Source organism: Talpa europaea (genome assembly GCF_964194135.1).
Source record: "Talpa europaea genome assembly, chromosome: 14".
Taxonomy (NCBI): domain Eukaryota; kingdom Metazoa; phylum Chordata; class Mammalia; order Eulipotyphla; family Talpidae; genus Talpa; species Talpa europaea.
This window is the reverse complement of record NC_140082.1, coordinates 5,527,164-5,545,924: the sequence shown is the minus strand read 5'-3', so window position 1 is coordinate 5,545,924 and position 18,761 is coordinate 5,527,164. Positions and strand designations below refer to the sequence as shown.

The window sequence follows — 18,761 nt, the reverse complement described above, 5'->3', positions numbered from 1 at the left end:
TCTTCCTGGCCACCAGGGGCTTTTTGCTGGACTGTAATTTGATCTGTCTCGGTAACTCAGACACATTTAGAAATGTCTTCTTGACCATTTTACACTGAAACAGTCTGGAAGTGGGTGGCTCCCAATTCTCCCGCCAGAGTCTGAGCTTATACTTTGTAGCCAGTGGGTCAGAGCTGCTACTCTGGCTGTGCCTGGCTTGCCTCTTGGCATTACCTGAGAAATAAATGTTGAGAGGCTGCTAAGTGAGAGCCCCTGGCTTTAAATGGTCATATTCCAGGTGTTCACACTTCTGGAGGGAGGGAACTAACTAGGTTCGGTTCATCATCTACTTGTCCCTTCTCCTGTGCAACAAGGGGAAAGTGTGCACCAGTGACTTACTAATGAGCCTTTCTCTCTGAAAAGAAACCCAGAATAGTGTCTACTCCTCTGGTTTGCACTTTGCTTAACATTCAGTACCTGGAGAAACCTACTTGATGTGTAGAAAATAAAGGCAAACCTCCTTAGAAAAGGACCAGAAAACTTGCTTGGTCCGGGTTGCATCTGCCTTACAATCTGCAAACACCCAGGAGTATTGGTTAAAAAGTGGTGAGGCGGTGGCTATGTGCCCCGCCCCGCGGGTATTCTAAAAGCAATGGTCTGTCCTCTTGGAGTACAGAGAATGACTGGAGGGAACAGACCAAACCTCACCTCAGATAAGGCAGTCAGTAGTTCGTTTAGGCCGAGGTTAGCCTTGGTGGTGGGTCTGTGCCAGATAAGCTGTGCTATACGCCACTTTCCTAGAAGCCGCCGCGGTGAGCTGGTGGCTGTGTTGAACAGCTCCACTGGCACAGGGAGCAGCTGACTCCACAGTCACTGCCCCCCTTGTTTCTGAGCCTCCACAGGAAAGTTCTGGGAGGAGCCAGAATTCTATCACTTGTGAAAGGCAAGTATAGATGGAGAGTTGACTGCAGGGCCTCCCTGGATGGTGGAGATTGTGCGTGCCCACGTGTGCCTGCACACACATTCGCCATCAGATGAGGCAGTAGCCAGCTGGAACAGAACTTTGATTGTGGGCTATGAAAGGAGTTTCTCATTAGCTGTGGCACCAGATTCCTAGCTTCCATTTTGGCTCAGGAAGGAGCCTAAAACCGACTTGTGGGATAATTTAATAAGCCGTTAGATGCGTGGGAGGCTCTGAGCCAGCCCTGTTGAAGGGTTTACTGGAAAGGGCTCAGGAGCCCTTCTTCCCTGTTTGCTTGTCCCTCCCTCACCTCTCAGTTTAACTCTCACCATAAAGCTGCTATAGATCAGATCCAGTTTGTTTATGCATAAGGCACCAGGGTAGGACTGTTCCTTGCCACCCCCCTATGTCAGTAATTGCCTGGATAGCCCTGAAAGGGTAACAGTGCTGAGGAGGCACAGACAAGGCCGCCAGGCGTGCTGGCTCCAGCTGGGAACGAGTCAAGTAGGGTTTGCATAGCTTCCTCTGATGACAAAACAAATCGCACGGGTATGAATTCAAACAGTGCAATGAAATAAGCAATGGTTTGGTTTTGAAACCTGAATCCTTGGAACAGTTAAATCTGAGGTAAAATGTTTAAAATAATTATCGAGCTTTTAGCTTGTCCCTCTGCCGGAGCTGTCCTAAAGCTGAAAGTCGAAGCGGGATAGGTGCGGTAGGCCTGCCGCGTGGACTGAAGCTAGGGCAGGGAGACCAGGGGAGATTCCAGGCTGTTAGTGTTTTGGGCTTCCTGACACACCCTCTTCCCTCCCCCCGCGTCCCCCGAAAGTCTGTCAGCAGCTGTGACAGTGTCAGTGAAAAAGAACACATTTCCACTGCCAGCTCCTCCCCCCGCCACCTCCCGAGGGTGAAGGGGTCTGGTCCGAGGGCCTCGGCCGGAGCTGGCGGCGTCCGTGAACAAGAACTACATCTGTAAACAATGAGGAAAAGGCCGGCGGTGGGTGGAACTTACAGGAGGCCCTTTAACAGGCCTAATAGAAGGGTCACGTCCAAACTGGAACAAGCAGTTGCCAGTGTCCCTTACTCTCTCTCTGGAAGGAAGGAAAGAAAGTTACATTCACAAGTTCACGCCTCTGCTTGCTCGGGTGCGGCGTCCGCGAGCCTGAGTCCTCCCCCCGTCAGAGGGGTGTGTACTGGTTGTCTATGGCCCGCAGGTGGCTCCGGGAGGAGGAGTCCATTTCGTAGTCTGAGTCCCGGGCTCGGCTCGCAGGCTCGGGCTCCAGGCGCCGCAGGCTGTTGGCCAGTTCCTCAGGTGAAGGCACCAGGTGGAAGATCTGCTCTGGGGGAGAGGATCGGCCCGGGAGACCCTCTGGGCTGAGCCCCCGGGGACAGCCAGAAGAGCCGAGGTGGGGAAGGCCCAGCTCGGAATCCCAGTGCGAGAGGGAGAAGGGGAACAGGACAGTGTTGGAGGAACCTGGGGAGGGGAGGGGAGGGGGGCAGGTGACCAAGAGAGAAACCACACGGTCAGTCCCAGGCAGGCGGGGGTGGGCGCTGACAGGACACGCGGCAGGAGCTCTCGACCCTGTGGTTGGCTGCCAGCCTCCACCCCACCCCCACCCCCACCCCGGGTCACCCACCCCGTATCCAGGGGTCTGGAGACCCACCTGGGGGCTGGGAGACGACCACCACGTAGCTGGACAGCCGCACGTCGCAGGCAGCCCCGCACTCGAGGGGGATGGGCGAGCGCTGGAAGTGGTGCAGCATGTCCACGACCGAGGGGAAGTGCAGGTGCTGCACTCGGCACTGGCCCCGCTCGGTCAGCGACAGGCGCAGGTGCTGGAGGAGGAGACGGGGGAGACCAGACATGGGTCGCGGAGGGCTTGGAACTTGGGGTGGGGGGCGTACAGCTCCACCTGCCTTGCCCCCGTACCTTGGCTATGCCCTGGAAGTTGAAGGTGAGCACGTACTCCCCGCGCCGAGTCTCGCTCTGCCGTACCAGGAACACCCCGTGAGCGTCGGGGCCCTGCAGCTGGACCAGCTGAGCTGCCTTCACGCGGGAGATGGGGCCGTGGAACCAGGGGTAGCAAGACAGGAAATGATCCGTTTTTTGGCAGGCTGGGTCCAGCAACCCCCCGGGAGAAGCACCTGGTAGACAGATGGGTGATGATGACCGCGCTGGGTACCCCTGGGCCAAGGCGGGGTCCCCATACGCCCGCAAGACAGAGGCCTGGCCCTTCGCACCTTGGTCCAGGGAATCCGTGCTTCCCCTTGGGGAACTGGACACGCCTGGCTCTAGAGCTGAGGGAGCCTGCATCTCCGGCTCCGGGCCCTCCAGCCTGCCGGGGAAGAGCGGGGGGTCAAGGCTCCGTTCAGGGGTAGCGGTAAAAGCTGTGCCAGGAGTGGGGCCCTTGGGTCTGGGCCTCACCCTTGGCCTGTGCACTCCCGGAGCTCAGCCATCCACGAATTCAGCTGCTGCTCATCTCCCACCTCAAAGATGATGTCTGTCCGGTCCTTCACCTGGTAGGGAGGAGGGGAAGAGCTGTGTGGGGTCCCCGGGGCGCCTGGTAGTCCCCCAGGGCAGGGGAAGCTCTGTCACTCACCTTCAGCACGAAGGTGTAGAGGTTGTCGGGCATCTCGAGGCGCGTGCACCGCCGGACCTCCTGGATGCTGGAGCAGGCCGCCTGGATCTTGGGCTTTGAGCTCTGGGAGACCAGGGGGCAGGGGCGACACTCAAGACTCGTCCCTGACAGCCCTTCGCCCAGGCCCCTTGAGTTCTCCTGCATTCTCCCCCAGGGCCTAGCTGCCTGAGTGAGCACCCCAGTCCCGGACTGAAGTCCAGCATTGGCTTGCAGGACCCCTCCGAGGGCTCTGCACCTCTAGAACGCCGAGGCACTCTCCCCACCCTGAGGCGCGCGACTCCCAGAACCCTGTGGGGCTCAGGGCCAAGCTCCCTGGTCACCTGGACCTGGGGCCGTTCCAGCCGACTCTGTTCGCCTTCTGACTTCTCTTTCTCTCCATACTTGGCCGGTAAAGAGCTCCCTACCCCGGGCAGGGCAAGCCCAGAGAGCACATGAGGGTAACCCTCTGGGGTGCCAACTAGGCCAGGGGTCCCCTCCCCCATTAGTGACCCTTTAGTTCCCCTTTTAGTACAGGTCTCTCCTGGCCTAACAGCAGCTCTGGGAAGCAAATCACCGTTTAGGAAGAAACAAATCCTGCAGCAAAAGTCACCTGAGGGCCGAGCAGCTTTTGCTCCCGTACCTGAACACTGTGGCCTGCTGCCCGGGCTCAGGACACAGAGGGGCGGCGTGGCCTGCAGGGTGGGGACTGGCAGAGCAGCTTAGCCGTCGGCCCTTGGGGCATTTGCCAGTGGGGAATTGCCAGGGGCAGTTCAACTAGACCCCTTTCGGCCCCCGCTCTCCCTGGGGGCCGGCGAGAGGGCCGGGTGCTCCTTGGAAGCCCCCCCCCCCGCCCTAAAAAGCCACCACCAGTGGGGTGGGCGAGGAGAACGAGCAGCAGTCTCCACGGCATGGGCCCGGTGCCCTGGTTTAGGGGGCTCCAGCCTCCACCTCCTCTGCCGGAAGGGTGCATCCGGGGCAGGAGCGGCCTTTGCCGAAGGTGGGGCGTGAACCAGCCCCAGCCCCGTGGTCCAGCGCCCGTCGGCTGCGCGGCGAGGTGGCTGCCCCGTCTGGGCCGCCCCGAGCCCGTCTCCCCGAACCCCGCTCGCGGCTCCGGGGGCCACCGGCGCTTCTCAGTGAACCGCCGCTCGCTCGGAGGGGCCCAGCCCGGAGCACAGCGCGAGCTGCCCGCGTCCCCCTCGGGTTTCTCCCGCACCTCCCCGCGCAGCGGAGCCCGACAGCAGGTTTCCCGCGGCCGCCCCGCCAGCGCCCCCTGCCGCCTGCCAGGGGGGAAGCTGGGGCCGGCCGCGCCCCTCCGGCTCCTCCTGGCGCGCCGCCCGCGGGACCCCGGGGAAGCGGGGCAGGCGGGGGCCAGGCCCGTCTCCCTTTCGGTTCCGCTCCGGCCCCCCCGGTGTGGTGCCGGGATGAGCCAGCCAAGCCCCGGCCTCGCTCTGGTGTGGGGCGCCCGCTCTCTGCCAGCCCCGCGGGCGCGCTGGCCGGCAGGCGGGGCGGGCAGAGGGTCCCTCCTCGCGGCCCGCCCGCCTCGCCACCGAGATGCAGGCGACGCCCCGGCTGTCGCCGGCTCCTCGCGGGGGGGGGGGGGGGGGGGCTGGGGGCGCGGCTGACGGCGCAGGGCTGCGGGGGGCGCGCCGGACCCAAGCCCCGGGCCCCGGGGCTGCGTCCGCAGCTCAAGGAACATGTCACCCGCCCCGTTCGATCTGCTGCCCCCGGCACCCCGGAGGGCACCCCGGAGGGCACCCCGGAGGGCACCCCGGAGGGCACGCGGCTGTTCTCCTGCCCGCCCCAGTCACGCCCAGGTGGTCAACGACCAGGCCAGGCCAGGGGTCACCACCCCGTCCCGCATCGCCCTCCTCGGGGCAAGTGTCCTCAGCTCCGCGCATCGGCACCGCTGGCGCCTCGCGGCCGCTGCAGCCCAAGACGCGCCCCATTTCTACCTCCTCCCGGCCGCGGGCAAGCTCCGACCCGTCCCGCAGCAGGGCCGGCGGCCGACAGCTGGCCGCGGGCTTCGGGCCTGGCCCTGGACGGCGGACTCGGCCCTCCCTGGGCCTTGACGTCTCCTCTAGGCGGGGACGGCCAAGGTCCCCCTCCCACGGGCGCTGTGGCGGCGCAGCCCCGAGCGCCGGCCGCCCCTGTCCAGGCTGGGGGCTCCGGTCAGCCAAGGTGGGGAAAATTCGGGTGCGCGGCCGCGTCCCCCCGAGGGCCCGGGGGCTCCTCCGCCACCCCGCGGGAAACGCTCGCGCCCGCAACTCCCCGCGCCAGCCCCGGGGCCGCGCCGAACCGCCGTCGGCGTTACAGGGTTTCCCGGCGCCGGCCCAGGCTCGCGAGCGCGGGTGGAAAGCCCCGGGCCGGGCCGGGCCGGGCGAAGGGCGGGCCGGACCCTGAGAGGCCCAGCGGCGCGGCGAGCAGCGCCCAGCCAGACCAGCGCCTGCCGGCTCCAAGCTGGTGGCCGCTGCGCGTCGCGGGGACCTTGGAGCGGAGGGCGGCGTGGACAGCTGGGCCGCGCCCCTCCGAGCCCCCGGGCACCGACCCCCCCGGCCCCACCTTTCTCCCGCCAGCGGGACGCGGGGCTTCGCACCTTCCCGGGAAGACCGAGCCCAGCGCCTGCTCGGCGGCCGCGCATCTCGAGGGCGGCCAGAGGGCCGCGCCGCGGCTGCCCTGAGCCCGGAGAGCGGCGGAGACCAGGCCCTTCGGGGCACGCGGGCGGGACGAGGCGCCGCTGCAGGGGCAGCCACGAGGCCGGGCTCAGGCCCTCGCTGGGCCGTGGTCGCCGCGCCCCGCCCCTCGCGCGCCCCCCGCCCTGCGGAGCCTCCAAGCAGCTGCCCCCCCACCCCGGGCCGCGCTCCCCAAGCCTTGCTCCCAGCGGGGGCCGGCACGGGCCGGAGGAGGTACCGGGAGAGGGTGTGTCAGAGGATATGGGGTGGGTGCCTGGGCCCCGGCCCTCAGCTCTTGGGGAGCGGAGGGATGGGGGGTGTTACCGCACCCCCTTGGAGGGCAGGCCGACGGCAGTGCCCGTTCCGGGGCCTGAACTCGCGGAACTGCGGCCGCAGGTCGCTTCCTTCCTCGGCCCGCGCCACAGGCCCTGCACGGCCGCCCCGGGCCCGCCTTCCGCGGACGCGAGCCGGTCCCTGCTCCTCGCTGCGCTGCTGCCGCCTCGTCTGCGCAGCGGCCAGGGCGCCGGAGCCCACCCTGGGGCCGCCTCTCCACCCCTGCCGGAGCCCACCCTGGGGCCGCCTCTCCACCCCTGCCGGAGCCCACCCTGGGGCCGCCTCTCCACCCCTGCCGGAGCCCACCCTGGGGCCGCCTCTCCACCCCTGCCGGTCCGCGCTGCTCCCAGACTCGCCGCCCCGCGGCCACCCCCGCCCGCGGGGGAGCGGGGAGAAGAAGCTTCCAGAAAAGCCGCACGATCGAGTCCGCCTCACACCCCGCCCCAGGAAGGGAGACTCAGGAGAGGCGCAGCCCCCAACAGCCCTGCGCACAGCACCCCCATCTTGAGCCCCTCTGAGTTAGCGGCACCCGCACTTCACACGCTGAGGGACCGAGGGGTTGGGGGGGCCTGCCCCTCCCCCACCCTTGGCCCACAGGGCCCCGCCGCGGGGAGACTGGGCCGAGGCTGTCGGGACGGTGGGCTGGGGGCTGGCCTAGAGCCCCGCCTGCAGCGAGCTCCCCCTCGAGCCCATGAGGGTCCCCCCATGTCAGAAAGACTCACAGTGACAGACACAAAGCCCCTCTCAGAGACAGAGACCCCCCCACACACAGTGGCGGGGACACAAAGCCTCCCACACGCCGAAGCAACCTTCCCCCGAGAGACAAACATCCAGAGACACCCCCATACAGAGAGAGACAGCCCCCCAGCACGCACAGGACGAGGCTGGGATACCCCCAGCGGCCACCGACCCCCTCCTCAGAGGCGGGCGCCCCAATGCACACCAGATGCGGGTGGGCCGGCTGCGAGGGTGGCCGTGGGGTGCTCCCGAGATGGAGGGGCTGCGGCTTCAGCGGAGGCACCCCGGGAACCCTGCCCTCCCCGGGGCTCCCCCTGGGCGCGGATGAACCTCGAGTCCAGGCGCTGGTGGAGCCACAGGCCGTTTCCCGGCTGAGCTCACCGCCCGCTCCGGGTGGGTGAGGCCGCCCGGCTGGCCCCGGTGGCCCGTGAGGGCCGGGGCGGCCGGCGGGAGCGGGGAGCGGGGCACAGGCGCCCCCCCAGCCCTGCTCCGCCTGGGCCTCCACGCGGGCCACGGCTCTTGCCCAAGCCGGGCCGGCGGCCGGATCCTTGAGGCCAGAGCGGCCTCTGCCGGGGGGTGCCCGGCTGGCGCCGGCGCAGGTCAGGGCCCAGCCAGGCCGGCTGCCCCCCGCGCCCCGCACGGCCGCTCCGGCTCCCGGCGCCCCGGGTTCTGCCCGCCCCCGCGGCTGCACAGCCCGGCCCGGCGCCCTCCCTGCCCGCGTCCTCGCCCGGCGGCCCTGCCGGCCCGCGGAGCTGCTCGCGGCGGGCTGAGCCTCTGGGCAGGAGCCCGGCCCGCGGCCACCGCGCCCAGCGCCAGCCCCGGCGTCCTGCCGGCACGAGGGGCCGTGGGCTGGGAAATGGCGCCCCCAGAAGCAGCCGACGGGCGGGGCCCGGGGGCGGCGGGCTCGGGCCGCCAGGGGCCGCCCTCCTCCCACAGCCGTCCTCCCGGCCTCCTCCCGCCGTCCTCCCGCCGTCCTCCCGCCGTCCTCCCGGCCTCCTCCCGGCCTCCTCCCGCCGTCCTCCCGGCCCGGGGCCAGGCCCAGGGCGCCCTCGCGGGGCGGCCGAGGAGCAACGCGCGCGACCTCCGGCAGGGGGCGCCGTGGCCGAGAGCGCAGCGCCCGCCGCCTGCCTTCGAAGAACCGCGGTTCCGGCTGGCGCGGGGCCGGCCCGGGTCGGGCCGGGTCGGGCCGGGTCGGGTCGGGCTGGGCGGGGCCTCCACAGCCCCTCGCGACGTCACGCGCCAGGGGCCACGCCGGCCCGCCGGGTCCCGCGGTTGAAAGTGAAGAACAAAACCAAGACGAAAGGAACAGGCGGGCGCGGGGCCCGGCGGGCCGCGACCTCGGACGGGCCAACCCGGAGGCTGGAGGCCGGCGCCGCTGCCGGGGAGGGCGGCGCGCACAGGACCCGCCTGCGAGCGGCCTGTGCCCCGAACCTCGCGAGTGCCCCGAACCCGGGTCCCGGGTCCGGGGGGGCGTGGGGGGGCCGGGCCGGGGCTGGAATCGGGGCTCGCTGGTAACCGCGCACGGCCGCTGTCCGGGCTGAGGAAAACGCTCCGAAATTAATACCGGTGACGGGTGACGGCCGCCCACAGAGTTACCCAAAAAAACAAAAACCCTACTGAGTCGTACATTTAACATGATCAGTTACATTGTGATTGACTTAGTTTAAAAAAGGGGGGGCCTCCCCGGTGGCGCAGCTGTTGAGCGCCGCGCTGTGAAGCTGTCCGCAGCCTCTGCAGCGCGGGTTCCATTCCTGGCCGGCCAGGGAGCTACCCACATGGCGCGGCGGACCTCTCCTGTCTCCCCGCTGCTCCCCTCAGCAGTGTCCTTCGGTCCTTCTGCCTGCTCTGCTCTGGTGGATCCTCTCACCCTGCTGCGCATCTGGCCTGTACCCCAGTTCTTGTATAAAAAATAAATAAATCTTAATAAAAAAATTTTTTTTTAAAATAATAATGCCCAGTGCTGGCACCACAATCTCGCTGGAAGACCATTTGAAAAGGATTTCTCAATAGCCTTAGAACTAGGCAATGAGGATGTAAAGACACTCAAGGTCATTGCCAGCAGGGGGACACAAGTCAAAACCACACGGACACCCCTTCACCCCTTTTTGTCATCAAAAAGTCACCATCAGGAGCCTTGGTAGGAGGCAGAGAAGTTGGAAACCTCACCTGTTGCTGCTGGGAATGTCAGGTGTGGTGCTTGGAAGAAGTCTGGTGGCTACCCAGATGCTAAAACCCAGAGCGGCCGTAAGATAGGGCAGAGCCACTCCTGGAGAGATTAAGAACATTTCCACAGGGGGATTGGTCTGGGGGTTCACTGCAACTACGCAGAAGAGCCCCAAAGTGGGACGGAGCCACGTGGTCTCCTTGACCTGGAGTCCCAGAGGCCGCGCCTCACCTGGCTCTGGGAAGAGCAGAAGAGCAAATCTGCAGACGGAAAGCAGGGGGAGCCCGTGCCAGGGGGCGGGGCGGGGCAGCTCCAGGCACGGGGGTTTCTTTTTGAGGCGATGAGAATGTTCTGAAATCAGATTGTGGTGACAGTCGCGCAGCTTTGTAAATACACTACAACGCACTTCAGCAAGCGGAGTTTACCCGATTTCACTTTCACCGAGTTACTCACTGAGGCGGGGGCCACCCCTTCTGGGAACTGAGCCCGAGGTGGGGACCGGCAAGGAGGAACAAGCAGCTCGTCGCCGGTCACCTATTTGAGCGAAATAGATCCAAGTGCAGGAGGAGCCTGGGAAAAGCACAGCTGATGTACATCTGCGGGAGGGAACACCGGGTGCATTAAAAAAAAAAAAAAGACCCTCTTGAAACATATTTCAGAACAAAAAAATAGCCAGGACATGGTAAGTACAAGCAGGTAACAGGCATGTCCGTCCCCCAAGGGCTGGGGTCCGCCTAGAATATTCCCAGCGGGGCCGGACACAAGGCAGAGTCCAGAGAGGACCTGCTCAGCAGGTGCCGAAAGAACTGCAATTTGGGGGGAACCGTAGAGAGATCACAGACGTCGCGGGGGGGGGGGGGGGGGATGCCGCTTCTCTCTGGGTAGCGGGATGGGGGGGTTCTCGGTGCCTTTCCTGTCACTGCTGTCCTGAGCTTAGTGTACTGGGAAAAACCCCAAGGTGCAGGCCGGAGGTGAGGTCGACCCTTTTCCTAGATTACACAAGGACGGGCCAGGAGACCTGGGGGTCTCTCGGCGCCGGGGGCGGGCCCAGCCCCAGGAGGAGACCCGGCAGGCAGCGCGGGGCCGGGCTGGTCAGGGCTGGGCCGTCTGCAGGGCCCGGCTGAGAACAGCGGCCGCCTCCCCAGCTCAGAGGGGAGATAGGAAAAAGGGGTGTGGGGCCCCAAAAAGGAAGCTGAGGCGGCCCCTCCTGCCCTGGGGGAGGAAGCGCCCCCCACCCCGGCGAGGGCAGCCACTAGCCTGCAGAGATCGTGCGTTTTGGTTTCCTTTTCCATTCACAAAGCCGGGGGTGGGGGATTTCCTGCCGCGGCCTCGGCTGGCTGGCGGGGCGCTCAGCGGCTGCCCGGGCTGCTGCCCCCGCGGGGAAGGCACCGGCGACCTCTGGGGTCTGGCGACTTCCTCGACAGCAAACCCCTGCCGCCTCGCGGGCCCGCGCCCGGGCCGAGTCCTCCTGCCCCGGGGGCCGGCCGGCCGGTCCATTTTCCAGACCGGGAAACTGCGGCTCCGGGAGGCCACGTAACAAGGACGCGAGAGGCCAGGCCCGAGCTCACAGCGCCCCGCGGCCCCGGCCCCGGCCCCGGCCCGCACGCCGGTGACAGCCTCGCCCAACAGCCGCTTCCCCAAACACGCGAAAGCCGGGGCCGCAGGCAGGCCCTGCGGGGGGCGGGGGGGGGTGCCCCAGAGCCCGAGCGCGCGTCATTCCCCTCCCGGGCGGGACGGGGGCGCCTCTAGGCCGGAGCCGGAGCCCGAGCTGCCGGGAGCGGCCGACACCACCTGCCGCGGCCGCAGCGGGTCGGGGCTGCTTCCAAGACGCAAAGCTCTTTTCAAAAACGGGCTCACACGAGCCCCAGCAAGGGGCGGGCGGGCGGCAGGGTGTGCGCTGGACCCCCCCCCCCCCCCGCCGTCCCCGGGGCCGGGCAGGTCCTGGTCCTGCCCCCAGACGGCCGGGGGGGGGGGGCCTGGCCCGACCCCGGCCTCCGGATGACCCCGGGGCTCCCGCCTCAACCCCCCCCCCCCCCCCCCCCCGGCCGTGAGCCTCGCGGCCTCAGAAGATGGCGGCGGCGGGAGCAACCAGGAAGACGCGCGCGCGGGCAGGAGCGGGCGCCCCAGGCCGCCCTGGTCCCTGAGGCCGGGGTGCCGCGGGGGGCGCAGCACCCGGGGTCGAGGCGGGACTCCCGCCCGCCCTGTCCGAGCCCCGCTTCCTGCCGCCGCCTCTTCCTCCGCGCCCCCCGCCCGCGAGAGGAAACCGCGGCCTCCGGCCCTGGACGTCCCTCTCTCCCCGCTTCCTCTTTCCCACACTCGGGAGCCGGCTCCGCCCGCCCCTCCCGCCTCGCCCCCACGGGGGGCAGCCCCCCAGCAGTGCCCCGGGGACCAGGGCACCGTCACACCTGCCGCTCCCGCCGACCCCCGGGCCGAAGCGGTGCGCCCCCCCCCCCCCCCCGCGGGCAGGCGGCGACCACCCCGTCGAGCTCCAGGCACAACCTCCGCACACCCTGCGACCCGCCACTCCCCCCAGACGCTTCCCCCCCCCCCCCCGGGGCCCCTGCCGCCCCCTCGCCACCCCCGCGCTGGCCGGCAGCAGAGGCTAAGGGCAGGTGTGCCGGCTCCCCCGACTTAGCTTCTGGATGTCCCCACGAAAGATGGTGCCCCCAGACAAGGGAGGCTTTCCTGGTGTGAGAACTAAACACAGCTCCCCCCGAGAAGGAGCTGCTGCTTGAACCCCAGCACCCCAGTCACAGGCCTTCCAAGGCCTCACGAGGCACCAGGCCCTGCCGCCTGCTGGGGCTCCAGTCCCTCCTCGGCCCCTCGGGAGCCGCGAGACCTCGGGCGAGTCACCCACCCTGGCTTGGCCTCAGCCCCCCACCTGTGAAATGGGGGTAATCACAGCCGCTCCCTCACCAGACTGCCGTGAGGACCAAGGGAAGGGAGGGGGCGAGGTGCCCAGCGAGCACCAGGGCACGGACGCGCCGGGGGGAGCGGCACCTTTCCCCGGGCCAAGCCGTCCCCACCCTCGCGAAGCAGACTCGGGACACCGAGGCGGCCCCAGACCCAGCAGGGCTGGCAGGGCTCGGAGACCATCCCCGTCAACCAGGCTTGGGCCTGCAGGGAAAATGACACCCCAGAGAGCAAAGGGCTGGTCACCGGCCACGGTCCGCCTGGCGAGGCACCCTTTGGAAAGGGACCCCCCAGATCTCAGGAAAGCCCTGGCCAGGTGGCTGCTTCTGTGGATGCCCCCTGCCCTGCGCCCCCGCACCCCCCAGCTCGCCCTCGGCAGGACCCGGGCAGAGGCCAGGCTGGATCCGCGCCAGTGAAGCAGGCCCGGCGCTGCCAGGCGCGCTGATTTTGTAAGAGAAACCAGGAATCTGGATTCTTCTGCAAAAAACTCTCCAATACATCAGCCAAAATACTGGCAGCCAACCCCCCCCCCCCCCGGCTTTCCTCTTAACTGCTGAGCGGGGCGGCGCACCCCAGGCTGTCCGGATGGCTCAGGGGAGCCGCCGACACTGCGGCCGCGGCTCGCGAGCGGAGCCGCCTTGGGATCGGGGTTCACACCTCAGCTGCACGACCCTGAGTCCCTCTGCTTCCGCCAGCCTCGGTTTCCTCCTCTGTCAAATGGGCCAGTGAGCCCGACCTCGTGGAAAAGCTTCAAAGTCGAGTGTCTCGGGTAACACCTGGCGCATTGTCCGTGCCAGGCAGGCGGACAGGGCCACCCCGGCGTCTCCTGGGAAGAGAATCCGGCCACGCTGCCCCACAGCCGGGCTGATGCCGAGGACCCCAGGGGGCCCACAGGGCTCCTCCAGCCACTCCCACTGCCGGGTGATCCTGGTGCGTGTCTCAGCCCCGTGGGGCCTCAATCTCCCAAATGCGCCCCTGCTCTTCGTGGAAAGCCTGAAGTCCTCACAGTGGTCCGCAAAGCCCTCCGGGGCCAGCCTCCCCACCTCTCTCACCTCATCTGCCCTTGCTCCCTTCACTCCAGCCCCGGCCGCCTGGCTGTTCTGACAAGTCTCCTGGTTCATGCCTACCCCAGGGCCTTTAGCCTGGGACTTCTTCACCCAGATCTTTCGGGACGGGCACAGTCTTTCATCTCAGATGTCCCCGAGGGCCTCTGATGACAAGCCCCAACCTCCGCCTAAGAATGGCAGCCCTGAAGGCGAGGCCGCCCCTCCCGCCCACACCGGGGTGCTTGCTGACGCAGGAGAAAGCCATGCCTCCTCTGCCCACCTTGAGGCCTGTGAAATAGCCTCGGATGTCTCCTCTGACCCACCAGTGCGGCCGTCTGCCCCGGGGCCTCGCCTTACACACACACGCCCCCCTCATGGCAGCCTCGCAGCGACCCTTCAGGCGGGCCCTGGCGTCACCCCCGCTTTACAGGTGAGTAGACCGAGGTTCTGAGTGGGGCAGTTGCCAGCCCCGGGCCACGAAGTTGGTCAGAGGCGAAGCTGGAACCAGCTCCGGGCAAGGCTGACCCATGAGCCCCAGGCAGCTGCCCACTGGCAGAGCAAGGGTTTCTCCAGGCTGCTCCTGGGCCCCTGCAGGGACACAGTCCGCAGCCCAGGTCTTCAGCGGTGACCTTCGGCCCACCCTTCCTTTTGCTTCTGTTTAAAGCTGTCTCCCCGCTGCTCCCCTCAGCCGTGTGTTTCAGTGGACCCGCCTGTTCTGCTCCCCGCTCTGTCTCTGGCGAGTCCTCTCACCCTCCGCCACCTCTAGCCTACACCTCAGTTCTTCTAGGCATAAAGAAATCATTTTTAAAAAGTGAAATTGCTGGAATTCTTTTAAAAAATAAAGCTGCTTGTGTAGGCAATTCAGAGGTCAGGGGTCAGAGGTCAAGGCTGCCCCCTGGCAGGCGCACTCCTGATCCTCAGCCCAGAGGCTGTTGGGAACCCCACGGGAAGCTGCTGCAGGCGCTGGAGCGGAGGGTGGCTTTGTCAGGCCAGACACTTCATGGGGAGGCCCCGCGGGGCTCCTCGCTTTGTGGGCAACACCCCGGGTCACACAGCAACCACCACATCTATGACGGCGCCCCAGGCAGCCGGGGCAGAGGGGGAGTCCCGGCAGCCTGGGGCCAGAACCGCTCTCGCCAGCCTGGGGCCGAGACCCGGTGCCCACCACCCGGGGAGTCCGCGGGGCACCTCCCCGCTGGGCGTGGAGATGGATTCTCAGCCCAGTCCCGAGCAGGCACCCCACTGCAGAGGCTGGAGCCGGCGCAGAGGCCAGGGCACTCGCGGGCGGTCCCGGCCCCGGGAGGGAATCCACGATCCACTCGGGCCTCCTGACTCCCGACGTCGAGGCTGATGGCAGAGCAGCTGTTTGCGGGGAAGTCTTCTGGGCCCCTCCGCGTGCGCACGCAGCTGCGCTGGACGCATCCTTCACCCCTCGTGGCGGCTTCGCCTCCCGGCGCTTCCAAAACAGGGAGAGGAAAGTTTCTCTCCCCACTGGCATCGCCCCGACAGCTGCCGCGTGACTCCCCCACGGAAGCCTCTTCCCGCGCATGTCCCCAGCCCCCCCCCCCCCCCCCGTGCTCCGCCACGCTGGCCTCTTTTTTTTAAAACTCGCCAGAAGTTTCTCTATCGGGCCTTTGCCCGCGCTGTCCCCGCGGCCCGGCAGGCGCGAGTTTTATCTGGAATAAAGAACTCAGGCCGGAGCCTCCAGACACGCTATTTCCCGCGCACTGTTTGGGCGAGGAAGGCGGTGCGGCGGGGGGCGGGGGGCAGGCGCTCGGGCGACAGGACAGACTGGGGAGCCCAGATGCACCCCGCGGACGGGGGAAGCAGCACTGCCCCCAGGAGGAGACACGCGGCCGGGACTCCGGGAGAGCGGGCGCCCTTCCTCGAGCTCCACTAGACGAACGCGAGACGGGTCAGGGTCCACATGAGACGCCCCAAACATGAGCGCCCCTAGGAGACAAGCAAGGGCGTCACGCTCTCGGGCAGACTAGACACAGGCAGAGAAGCCCGAACCCGAACAGAGCGCAAGTGACTGACGACGTCACCAGACTCCAGCGCCTGTTCATGGAAAGACTCCATTAAAAGAGTGAAAAGTCAGCCCCGCAGCCGACACCCCCAATACAAAGCGTACCCAGAATATACAAAATCTCCACAGATGACTAAGACAAAGACAGAAGGATGGTTTAATAAAAATAACTTGTACTGGGGCCTCCCCTGGTCGCGCAGCGGTTGAGCACCGGGCTGCGAAGCTGCCCAGCCTCTGCAGCGCCAGTTCGATCCCTGGCCACCGGGCGAGGGTCCCACAAGGCGGCACAGACCTCTCCTGCCGCCCGCTGCTCCCCTCAGCAGTGTCCTTCGGTCCTTCTGCCTGCTCTGCTCCCGGCTCTGGCTCTGGTGGATTCTCTCGCCCTCCCGCACTTCTGACTGTACCCAGTGCTTGTATAAACAAGTGAATAAATCTTAAAAAAAAAAAAAAATAACTAGTACTTCGCGCAAGTGTAAGTGCTAATGGCCAATGAGCATCGACCATGATTCACCCGGGAATCGCAGGTAAAGCCACCCTGAGACACCAGCACACGCGCTAGGAAGGCTGAAGTGAGAGAGACTTGCCTCACCGCTGGGGGGACGCAAAACCCCGCAGCGCTTTGGAAGATGTTCACACAGTGAAACGTGCCCTTGCCGTGAGGGCAAACGCTGCCCCGGCCCGCCGCTCACTTGCGAGAGTGACGGCCGCACAGGCCCGCCCAGAGGCCTCCGCCCTCGTCTTGGAGCAGCATTATTCACGAAAGTCCCAAAGTGGACACGACCCAAATAGCCATCGACAGAGGGACGAGCTACTCGAGGGACAGCCGCAGGGCGGAATACCAGCCACAATGAAACGGCAGCGCCCCATCCCCTGGGGCTGTGCACGCACCACGGCTCGTCAGGCTGGGTGAAGGGCAGCGCAACTTTCAAGGCCATGTTCTGCGAGTCTCCACTTGTGTGGAATTCACCAGCAGAGAAAGAGAACATGGGGAACTGAAGCTGGGCTGTGGTAGACGGGGGGCCAGTACTACACGGGGGTGGCGGGTGGGGCCCCCTGGAGCTTCAGGTGCAATAATCCACTTCACGTGTGTGCAGGTTCTGCCGCGACAGAGTTTAAAGACTCCTCCTCCGAGGCTTCTGCGGCAAAGCCCCATCCAAGCAGCAGCTCAGCCCCTCAGGCGGGCTCCGCGCTGGGCCAGTGCCCGCACCACCTCTGCCCCGGGGGTTTAGGATCTAAAGGAAAAAGCTCGTGGGAAGCCTCCCTCCCCCGGCCCCGGCCCCGGCCCCCGGCCGCTTACCTTGGGCGGGTCGAAGAGCTCCAGCACGCGGTCCGCGCCGTCGGGGCCGCCCGCCCGCCGCAGCGCCAGCCGCCCGCGCTGCCAGCGCGCCCCGCTGTCCATGGAGGCCTCGTCGGCCAGGCTGTACCGCAGCGCCGCCTCCTTGAGCGCCTCGGGCGGCGCCTCGCGGCCCAGGCTCCAGGGCAGCAGCTTCCGCGCCAGGCCGGGCCGCGCGGGGGCCTCGCCCGCGTCGCCGGGGCCCGGGGCGGCGGGCAGCTCCCCGGCCGAGCGGCGGCGGAAGAGGTGGCGCAGGCTGTGGCGCCAGTGCTGCAGCGCGCAGGGCCCGGGCGGCCGCGGCGGGGCCAGCTCCTCCGAGCTGCGGGCCTTGGACAGCGCGAGCGGCGCGGGCGCGGGGCCCGGCTCGGCGGGCGGCGCCTCGGCCTTGGGCGGCGCCCCGCGGCCCGTCTCCCGGTAGTCGCGCGCGGGCGGCCCGGGCGCGCGGCCCTCGCGCACCTCGCGGCAGAAGTAGCGCTGGAACAGGTCGGTGAACTGCAGCGACACCAGCTCGGCGCGCAGCGGCGCGTGCTGCGGGTGCTCGCGCGCGAAGAGCCAGTACTGGCGCGCCAGCTCCCGGGCCGCGGCCGCCGCGTGCAGCTCGCAGAACTCGCTCCAGCCCCGCGGGGCCGCCGAGGAGCCGCAGGGCGCGCAGGGGGCCGAGGAGGGCTGCAGGGTGGGCCCGTTCATGGCGGAGACCGAGGAGGCGCGGCCGGGCTGAAAGACACGGGGGACACAGTGTGAGCGGTCAGGTGCGCACGGCCCGCCCGCCCCGCCCAGAGGCCCCGCGGACCGCGCCCGGCGCCGGAGGGGGGGGGGTCCCCCTCAGCAGGCGCCCCCCACTGTTCAGGGGCATGGCCTTTGGGGGGGCACTGGGGCGGGCTCCACTTCAGACCCGTAACTCCCATTTTAAGTCCTCGAGCGAAAGACTTGCTCAGATGGGCGGAGGCTGATCCGACCTAAAGCCCCCGTGGGTGCCAGGTGAGACACCAGAGGAGCCCACGAGAAGGGCCCGCTTCCCCTCCAGGCCCCCCAGGCCTCCAGGCCCCCCAGGCCCTCCAGCACACGCAGCCCCAGGAGCAATGCCAACCGGACAAGCACACACAGAAAACCAAACCGAAGGTATTTAAGCGCTGGGCCGGGGGCCCCTCCAGCGCCCTGGTGCTGTCTGGGAAGGAGCCAGAGGCGGGAGGCGGGGAGTAACCCAGGGCGGTACCACCTGTGCGAAACTGTGGCTCACAACAGGATCTGGAGCCTGGGCCCACACCCCGTATGAAGGGTGTGACCCTGAGTGAGTATTTTGATTTCTCGCTGCCTTTCTTCCCTCATCTTTAAATTGGGGTCAATGATCAACAAACAACTATAAACCAGAGACACACTATGGGGGGGGGGAGGAGGGATTGGGGCCAAAATAAGGGGGGTGCAATTGTATGGGGACTAGAAAAAATAAATAAAAAATATTAAAAAATTTTAAAAAATAAAATAAATTGGGGTCAATGATTGTACCTCCCAGGAGTGTTATGAGAATCGACTGAGTTATTAAATATAAAAACCGCAGACCCTGGGGAAAACTGATAGCAGCAGGCTGGCTGCTGCTAGTCTTACTTGAATGTTAAAATGGGAGGGTGGTGTTGGCGCCAATAAAAATATAAAACAACAGGGCCTCCCTGGTGGTGCCAGGGGATAAGTCTCAGCACTATGAAGCTGTCCACAGCCTCTGCAGCACGAGTTTGATTCCCGGCCAGGGAGCTACCCACATGGTGCAGCAGACCTCTCCTGTCTCCCCGCTGCTCCCCTCAGCAGTGTATTTCAGTAGATCCAGCTGTTCTGCCCCCCACTCTGTCTCTGGTGAATCCTCTCACCTGCCCCCCCCCCAGCCCTCTGGCCTACACCCCAACTCTCATATGCATAACTCTTTAAAATATATATACATATATATATATGTCAACAAATAAAAAGGAATCGAGACTCCTACGGCTGC

The 18,761-nt window shown here is 66.6% G+C and overlaps 1 protein-coding gene across 2 annotated transcripts; it reads right to left on the bottom strand.

The window, feature by feature from the left end:
- Window positions 1-2,118: 2,118 nt before the first annotated feature.
- Window positions 2,119-17,470, bottom strand: SH2B3 (SH2B adaptor protein 3; the record flags this gene model as incomplete). 2 transcript variants are annotated; one of them, XM_084253598.1, is made up of 7 exons in its annotated part: window positions 2,119-2,414; window positions 2,605-2,776; window positions 2,871-3,085; window positions 3,182-3,276; window positions 3,366-3,457; window positions 3,541-3,642; window positions 16,748-17,470. In XM_084253598.1, the coding sequence occupies 7 exons, from the start codon at window positions 17,468-17,470 to the stop codon at window positions 2,119-2,121; spliced, it is 1,695 nt and encodes a 564-aa protein (XP_084109724.1). The 2 variants fall into 2 exon arrangements, with proteins under 2 accessions (XP_084109724.1, XP_084109725.1); XM_084253599.1 differs by having other exon boundaries at window positions 2,871-3,055.
- Between the last annotated feature and the right edge of the window lie 1,291 nt (window positions 17,471-18,761).